The 9,170-nt window shown below is 61.2% G+C and overlaps 1 protein-coding gene across 2 annotated transcripts in view; it reads right to left on the reverse strand.

Annotated features, from left to right (window-relative positions):
• Nucleotides 1–4,329, reverse strand: part of LOC142302587 (uncharacterized) — a 40,207-nt gene extending 35,878 nt beyond the window's left edge. Inside the window, exons 1-2 of one of the 2 annotated variants that reach the window (XM_075343691.1) lie at nt 3,901–4,329; nt 546–643 (exon numbers count right to left, since the gene is read on the reverse strand). In XM_075343691.1, the coding sequence (XP_075199806.1) occupies nt 546–643; nt 3,901–4,159 (357 nt within the window). In that variant the 5' untranslated portion in view covers nt 4,160–4,329. Of the gene's footprint in view, nt 1–545; nt 1,429–3,900 lie in introns of those variants that run through there. The other variant, XM_075343690.1, reaches the window with a different exon arrangement.
• Nucleotides 4,330–9,170: the final 4,841 nt, after the last annotated feature.

Raw genomic sequence — 9,170 nt, forward strand, 5'->3', positions numbered from 1 at the left:
GGCCGGAGCCCATCAATGGCCAGTCTCACTTCCTCTTCCCTGATCTCCTCTGTCAAAGCACCAAGCGAGGGGTCTACCCCTGACATGGGGATGGTCTCAGCCAGGAAAGCCGAAATCCCCTCTCGGTCAGGCTCCCTCCTCCCCAAGAGGTGAGAGTAGAAAGATCCGACGACCTCCAAGATCTCCGACTTGGACCGTACCAGAGATCCTGTACTATCCTTCAGACCCACAATCAGTTTACCATTCACTGACATCTTACAGTTTTTGTAGGGGTCGGGCGAGCGGTATTTCCCGAAATCCCTCTCAAAAACCAAAGATATGTGCCTATCATACTGACACCTCTTGAGCAAGGCCTTCACCCTGGAGATTTCCTCACGGTCACCCCCAGCCGAGACTAAGGTCTCGAGTTTCCTCCTCAGGCTATGATACAGGCGATCCCTGTTCAAGCTTCTGAGGTTGGCAAGCTGTCGGAAGAACCTCGCCACCCGATATTTAAACATCTCCCACCACTCAGACTCAGTGCTACAAAGGCCCAATAACGGTACCTGGCTCTGAAGAAATTCCTCAAAAGACTGTCTCACAGTTGCTTCCTCCAGGAGTGATGAATTTAATTTCCACATGCCTCTTCCCATCCGAGGAGTCTCTGCAACATTCAAAGAAAAACATATAAGACAGTGATCAGAGAATTCCACTTCCACAACCGATAACGGTGAGAAAATGGCTTCCTCCTTTAAATAGAACCTATCTATCCTACTCCTACTCTGACTACCTCTAAAATAGGTGAACCCCGAGTGGCCTGGATCAGTCCTGATGTGGACATCAACCAGGCGAGCCTCACTAGCTACACTATTTAACGTCACGCTGTCGTATGCCAGCCGGTCTTTGGAACCTCCTCTATCTCGGGGCCTTGTGATAGTATTAAAGTCCCCTCCAAAGACCACCTGCCGGCTACAAAACAGAAACGGTTTGATCCTTATAAAGAGTCTTTTCCGATCCCACTTAGTTTGGGGACCGTAGATGTTAATGAGCCGAAGCTCTTGACCCTTCATAAGCACATCTAAAATCAGACACCGTCCCATTTCGAGCTCAATAATCCGTCGGCATGTGACCTCTGCGATCTTGAAAAGGATCGCCACCCCGCTATACGGCTCGGCCGCAAGAGACCAGTAGGAGGGACCATGGGTCCACTCCTGCCTTGCTTTCTTCAAGGCTGACTGGTCAGTCAACCTGGTCTCCTGCAAAAACAAAATGTCGGCATCAAACCGGCCGAGAAAATCAAAGGCCGTAAATCTAGCCGCATCTGACTTAATGCTGGCGACATTAATGGTTGCCAGCGTCAACGGGGTGAGTGCCGCCATCAAGGATGATGAAACTCGACAGCCAACTTTTTCCCACCCCCACCACCACCAGAGTCCTCTTCACTATGTGAGGAGGCCATTCGCTTTAAGCACACCGATACATCCATACACCTATCACTCAATTTGTCCGGCGGTTTCGGGGCGATCCCACCCTCTAAGGAGAGATTTCCCAGAGGTGGGGATCCATCATCCCCCAAGGCCCCTACATCCTTGTCCGCAGCCCCCGGCACCTCACCCTCTTCCTCCCCACCTGAGCAGGGAGGGATGTTCTCATCCAGGGTTTGGTACCGGTTGGAGAGGACCACCCGAGGCGAGGCAATAGAACTTTCCTTCGGTTTACTGGACTGGGTAGATGACTCACCAGTAGGGTTCTCCAGGATAGATGTTCCGGAGGGGTCCCACTCCAAAGAAGGAGTCTTAGACCCCCTCCTCCTGTTCCCCCTCCTGGCTTTACTCTTGTTACCCTTCTTTTTACGATGTTGCTGTTGCCATACCTGCGCCCCCTCTTCCTGTTCTTCCCCAGAAGAGGAAGGCGAGGCGTCGGCGTCCTCCTCTTCTCTAATCCTTCTCTCCTCCTCATCCAGCTCGTTGCCCAGATCCTCAGCCACAGGGGCCCCCGAGGAAGAGGGCAAGGTCATCACACCCCGCTCTCTCTCCCTCCGGCGTTGTTCCGCTCGCCTCACTCTTGAGGGGGGCACACTCTTTTCCTTCCTCGGACCAGTGCTCTGCTCACCTCTGCTAGTACCCTCTGCCGCGGGCTCCTCAGTACCCTGTGAAGCCGCGGTCTTACGAAGGACCGCATTGGCGAACGAGCGTGGGCACCGGCTGAATGGATGACCCAGATCCCCACACAGGTTACACCGAATGGCCCGACACGTGGCGGCGAGATGACCAAGCCCCCCACACAAGGCACATTTCTGTGCCTTGCAGCCTGCGCTGAAGTGGGAGGGGCTACCGCACTTGTAGCAGACCTTCGGCTGCCCCCAGTAGTGAATCAGGATCCGGTCCCTCCCCAGGAACGTTGAGGGAGGGATGTGGGTAACAGAGTTTCCTGAAACCTTTAACTTTACCTTAAAGATCCAGCCTCCAGTCCAGAAACCAAAACGGTCACGAATCTTCTCGGGGACCTGGACCACCTCCCCGTAGCGGCTGATCCAGGTCATGATATCAACGCAAGACAGTAACTCATTTGCTGTAATGACCGTTACTGTCTTCACCATGTTCTGCCGAGAGACCGCTTCCGCTATGATATTTTTCCATGCAGGGGTATGCTTGGCCAGCTCATACTGAGACCAGAAGAGTTCCATGCCCTCTGGTCTCATGAAACTGGCCGCAAAATCAAGGGTACCAACAGGCTGGATGAAAGCAGCCAGATCTTGACCCCTGAAGCCCATTTTCGCTAGGAGCTCAGCTATTTTGTCCCGGCAATTCCAGGGACAGGCTTCACCGCTCACTCTGGACCAGCGAAAACGGACCGTATTCCTCTTGGCACCCTGACCCCCTGCTGTAGGAAGAGACCACTCAATTGGTCCCTCCCGCTCTCTATCTTGGAAAGCCGCCAGCCCATGTCGTTTTGTCCAAAACGACAGGTCTATCACCTCATCCCCTACTTGCATAGTCTCCTCTCCTCTCTTCAGGGCGCTCAGGAGACGATGTTGCAAGTCACCTGCCTCGAAACTGTCGTACAAAACCTCAGCCACCCTCCGTCCATTCTCCCCAGCAGCAGCAGCTTGAGCATACGTACCGGCTTTTGAGGAGCCAGCCGCTGCCACTGGGGGGGCAGCAGAACCCACAACAGACTCTCCCCCCTTCTTTCTCTCCTCTTGCTTCCTCATTCTCTCCTTCCTCACTTTCTCTTCCTCCTCTGCCTCTTTCTCCCTCCTTTCACGCCTTGCCCTTTCAAAAGCTGCCTCAGCCAACAAATCCGCATTCAATGCTCCAGGCGTCCTCTCATCCACAACCCCCGATACTTGTCCAGATACCACACCTACCGGGTCGGGCTCGACTTCCAGCTCCTCCATTTCTATATTAGTATTTGGGACCTCCCCACTGACCCCCATCCCCCCTCCCCCCGTACCCAAATCTACCAAGGCACAAGGGGAGGGAAGTGATGGGAAGTCCTCCATATTGGAGAGGTCCGGAGCAGGGGCCGCAACAGGGTTTTTCCCCTGCGTCCTCCCCCGCTCCCCATCAGACGCGTGCCCCCTGCCCCCCGAGAGACCCTGGGGCACACAACGCCTCGGACTGACTCGGGAGGTGGCGGCCTCCGAATCTGACATCGATGTGTACCGGAAGCTCACCACCTCCCTCATACGATGCTTCTTTTTTCTCTTCATCTTCTCGTCCTCCGGCACCTCGTCCCCAAAACAGAATCGTGAAAACTCCACTGGGGACTCTAGGTGCCGGATCTCTCTCAGAAGCCCATCCCCCTCTGAAGAGGAGGATGAGCTATAGGAATCTGTATCCATAAGTCCCCCTCCATGTACCCCTCGTCCCACCGACTGTCCTGGGCACACGGAGGTGCTCCCCAAAACAACTGTACCTTGTCTTCTGGGGCGGCTGGTGCCCGCAGGAGATCCTCCAGTCTGGCCAGGTCCACTTTTTCCAGGGCCGCCTCCCCACCTCCGGGCCCCTGAACCGCCTCCCGGGCTCCGCCGTGCCGCCGGTACCTCCTGCTCCCGACTAGGGGGAGAATTCCCCTGCCCAGCAGCACCACCTGTAATCCTAGCAGCGCTGCTGGGCTGTCCTCCCCCATCCTTGTCGGTCCCTGCAGGGGATACAGCACCGACAGCTGGAGCCATGTGGCCAGCCTGCTCTCCCTCCACTTCCCAGACACTCCCCACCTTCAGAGACGCCTCCCCTGGAACCGGACCATCCTGTGACGCCACTTCCGGTGACGTCACTTCCGGTCGCGGCTCCCGCGCCGCCACCCGCGACGTCACTTCCGGTGACGCCACTTCCGGTAGCGGCACTTCCGGTGACGTCACTTCCGGTAGCGGCACTTCCGGTGACGTCACTTCCGGTAGCGGCACTTCCGGTGACGTCACTTCCGGCCGCGGGAGCGCCACGTGGAGGGATTTTGCCACACTGCTGCTACAAGCAGCAGTATTCAGCTGTTCTGAGGGCAGTGTCCCTTCCCGTCCAGGACTCCCCGGCCTATGCGCCGACACAGGGAGCGGAGCCCCCTCCGGCACTGAGGCCAAAACAGACCTCACACCTGGGGGCCCCGAAGGTCCCGACCCCACACCTCTGGCTCCCGGCTTCGCTGCCCCCCTCATGGCTTCGAAGCGGTCGTCATTGCGCATTTTCTCCGCAAAGGGACCCGAATTCCTAAGGATCCCCTCACGGAAAACAACGACCGCCTCTAGTTCTGCCCGGAGGTTCCTAACGGCGGCCCTGCTTTCCTCCCGGTTCCTCGGAGCCCCGTGGTCCCGGGTGAACCTGGCATCCACTAACCTCTCCTGCAGCACACATACCTGCCGCCCCAATTCTTCATATTGCTGGAACATACGCCTTACACGGAGGGCGTATGTTCCAGTGTCCTCGTTGGCTTTCAACGTACCCCAATCCGTCACGTCATTGGTGTTTCCTTGTTCAGGAGGCACCTGGTTCGGGATCGGGGTCTGCTCCTGGTTCCAGTCCCGGCTCCGGTCCTGGTCCTGGCTCCGTTCCTGGTCTCGGCTCTGGTCCTGGTCCCGGCTCCGGCCCCGGCTCTGGCCCTGGTCCTGGCTCCGGTTCCGGCCCTGGTCCTGGCTCTGGTCACGGCCTTGGTCCTGGCTTTCCCTCTGGCCAGCTCCCCGGGTCCTGGTTCTTGGGGCTGGGGTCCCCTCTGATCCAGGCTCCCCGGTCACCGGCCTACGTATCCGGGAGGATCTCCTTACCGGCTCCTCCAGTCTCTGTTCCCCACCTCCCGCCGATGGCAACCGGGAGGTGGGGGCCCGAGGCTCCATAGTGCCCCGAGCACACTGCCTCTCCCCTGGGGAAGGGAGAGGCAGCAGGGGTGGCTGAGCTCTGGAGGAGCAGAGCAAGCCTCAACCCGTCCTTCCTCCTCAGACTCCAGCAGCAAATGGTCAGACTCCTCCCCTTCCTCCCAAGGCTGCTGGAGCCAGGCTTGCCCTCCAATAGATCCTCGTTAAAGGATTTAAAGTGTACTCATTCCAATTACAGAGCCTCGAAAGAGTCCTGTATTGTTATTTTTCGTCACTACCTCACCGGGTCGGGAGTGGGTAATTTGCGCGCCTGCTGCCTTCCTTGGATGTGGTAGCCGTTTCTCAGGCTCCCTCTCCGGAATCGAACCCTGATTCTCCGTTACCCGTGGTCACCATGGTAGGCACAGAAAGTACCATCGAAAGTTGATAGGGCAGACACCCGAATGGATCGTCGCCGTCACGGGGACGTGCGATCGGCCCGAGGTTATCCAGAGTCGCAACGCTTACGGGGAGAGCGCGGCAGGGGGGAGGCCGCGGAGGACCGTCCCGACGCCGCGCCCGGGACCCCGGATTGGTTTTGGTCTGATAAATGCACGCATCCCTGGCGGTCAGCGCTCGTTTGCACGTATTAGCTCTAGAATTACCACAGTTGTCCGAGTCAACGGTTTGGAGCGATCAAAGGAACCATAACTGATTTAATGAGCCATTCGCAGTTTCACTGTACCGTCCGTGTGTACTTACACGTGCATGGCTTAATCTTTGAGACAAGCATATGCTACTGGCAGGATCAACCAGGTAGCCCGTCGGCGACCGCGCGACGCTCCGGCCGAGGCAGGCAGGGGGGGTGGACGCGTCGAGGTCGGGGAGACGGCGGAGAGAGAAGACCGAGAGAGGGGGACGCCAAGGGAGCGGCGCCCGGCGGGGGGGGGTCGGCGAGGAGGACGCGACGGGAGGAGGCCGCCCCTCGGCAGAGGGAGGGCACCGCGGAAGGGAGCCCTACGGAAAAAGGCGCGCGGACGACCGGAAGCCCCCCGGGCGGAACGCGAAGGCGAGGAGACTGGCCTCGGGGGGACGCCACGGGCAGCACCCCGCCAAGAGCCCGCCGCTCCCGGGGCGACCCCCCCGAGGGGGAGCCGCTTGGGGAACGGGACGGGGCCGAGGCGATGGGGGCCTGGTGCGGCTCCTCCGTCTGGCTTAGTCCCACCTCCGCGCGCGCGTGGGGTCGTCGGTCCGCAGGCAGGCCCGGAGCGGAAGGGCTTCCGGAAGCCACCCCGGCGAGACGCGGAAGCGAGGAGACTGGCCGCCGGGGTCGCCACGGGCCGCGCCCGCCCGCCGAGAGACCCGCCGCTCCCGGGCGACCCCACGGAGGGGGCCGCCGGGGGTTGGGGGGCGTCCGAGGCGGTGGGCGAGCCTGGTGCGGCTCCTCCGTCCGGCTTAGTCCCGCCTCCGCCGCGGGGGTCCTCGACCCGACCGGCGGAAGGGCGCGGGGTCGACAGGAGAGGGGGCTGGCTTTCGGGGTCCACCGCGGCTCCGGCGCGACCGGGGAGACTCGGAGGTCTCCCCGGATGCTTCGGCCTGGCCGTGTCGGCGTCGCCCTACCGGCTTAGTCCTCCGCCCGCTCTCGCGCCCGTACCTCTACGGACTTTTTTTTCTGCTTTTCTTTTCGCCTCCCGTGGCTTTTGCGGCGGTGGTCCCAGCTGCCGACGGGACGGGGAAGGGGGGAAGCGGAGCGCGTGGGGGGTGCCCCCTTTCTTTTTACCTCCGCCCTGGGTTTCTCGCCCTCGCTCCCTTTTCGGCCGGGTTCTCCGTCGGGACCCTCGGTTCCCTTCTCGTTCTCTACTCTCGCGCTTCTCCCCCTTCTCCGAGCCGCCTCGGGGAGGACGGTCGGGAAGCGCGGAAGGCGTACGCGGGCCCCGGTGGGGACGCCCCCACACACCCTTCGCTCGCGAGGGACCCGCGCCGCGCCCTCCGCGCCTCCGTCGTCTCCTCCCCGTAGGGGGTAGGGGCTCGGGACAGACCGGGGGTAAGAAAAAAAAAGGATAGCCCGGCGGCGGAGTGGAAACGCCAACCGCCGCCGCCGCTTTCCCGCTGGGAAGCTCTCGTGAGAAAAAAAAGGCCGCCCTCGGAGAAGATCTTTGTGCTTCCCGGCACGGGGAGCGATTCGGACGACGGGCCCCCTCGCGCGACCCCAGCCGGTAGACGGCCGGGAAGTCGCGGGGGTAGGTCCCCGCCGTTCGCCCATGCGGGTCGTCGGACCGCTTTTCGACGCTCGGGTCGTTTCAAACTCGCCACCGCGAGGCCGCCCGCCTCCTCGGGAGGGCGGGGGCGGCCGGCGCGCTCGCGCCACCGTAAGGAGGGTGAAACCCCGGGTGTGGGGGAGGAAGGGGCCGCTCGCCTGTGACCGGCGCGGGCTCCAGAGCCCGGGCCGAGCGTGCGGCGCCACCTCCCCGCCCGGGAGCGCTTCGCCAAATCGATCGGAAGAGGACGACGCTGGGCCAGAAGGGAAGGGGGTCTTTCGGACCGGAACCTTCATCCCAGGGCCCGCCGGATGGCTGCGTACGTCGTGGGGGCGCTCTGACTCCGGGCCCCGCGCCTGGCAAACTCCCCACCGGGAGCTGCGGGAGAGGCCAGAGCGCGTACCCGCAACCGGAAGGGGTCCCCGAGCCGCAGTTCGCGCATCGCTCGGAGTACCGGTTCGTCGAGCGGAGCGTTCGAAGTCTGGAGAGGCGCTCTTCTCTCACATATATCTCCCGGAGGCGTGGGATGAAGTGTCTTTGGGCGGTTGGGAACCCCCCCCGCGTAAGCCGGGTCGGTCCCGCGAACTACCCGCCCCCCTGGAACTGCCGGGCGGACGCGGCAGGCAAATTCGACCCCATCCCGGTTCTACGGATTTTTTTGCTCCTTTGGCTCCCCCTCTGGCCGCTTTGGGGTACTGCAACCGAGGACCTGCCAAAACGCGTGGAACTGCCCGTCGGATTCGAGTTAAGAGGCGTCAACCGTGGAAGTCTGAACGGTCTGAAAAATTTTCTAAGTCCCAAGGACTCTCCGGCGTGATTCTCTGGAGCCCTTTTCGGCTTGCGAGGATGCCCGACGCCCCCCCGGATGATGGAAGTCTGACGGAATCTTTTTTTTTGACCGATTTCTCCCAACTGCCGGGGAACATTGGGAGAGATTGTCTGGAGCCCCGCTCGGGCTCCCGAGGGCCCCGACATCCCCCCGGATGATGGAAGTCTGACGGAATTTTTTTTTTTTGACCAATTTCTCCCAACTGCCGGGGAACATTGGGAGAGATTGTCTGGAGCCCCGCTCGGGCCCCCGAGGGTCCCGACACCCCCCCGGATGATGGAAGTCTGACGGAATTTTTTTTTTTGACCGATTTCTCCCAACTGCCGGGGAACATTGGGAGAGATTGTCTGGAGCCCCGCTCGGGCCCCCGAGGGTCCCGACACCCCCCCGGATGATGGAAGTCTGACGGAATTTTTTTTTTTGACCGATTTCTCCCAACTGCCGGGGAACATTGGGAGAGATTGTCTGGAGCCCCGCTCGGGCCCCCGAGGGCCCCGACACCCCCGGAAAATCATGGAAGTAGGAAAATTTCGATTTTTCTTCCAAGTCCCAAGGACTCTCAGGCGAGATTGTCTGGAGCCCCGCTCGGGCCCCCGGGGCCCCGTCACCTCCGGAAGTCCGCGGGGGCCTGAAACTTTCCAGTTTTCATCCAGGCGCCGAGGGCAGTCGGGCGAGAGCGCCCGGGGCCCCTCGGGCCCCCGGGGCACCGTCGCCTCCGGAAGGTCGCGGGGGCCTGAAACTTTCCAGTTTTCATCCAGGCGCCGAGGGCAGTAGGGCGAGAGCGCCCGGGGCCCCTCGGGCCCCCGGGGCCCCGTCG

This window comes from Anomaloglossus baeobatrachus, chromosome 4, assembly GCF_048569485.1.
Source record: "Anomaloglossus baeobatrachus isolate aAnoBae1 chromosome 4, aAnoBae1.hap1, whole genome shotgun sequence".
Lineage (NCBI taxonomy): Eukaryota > Metazoa > Chordata > Amphibia > Anura > Aromobatidae > Anomaloglossus > Anomaloglossus baeobatrachus.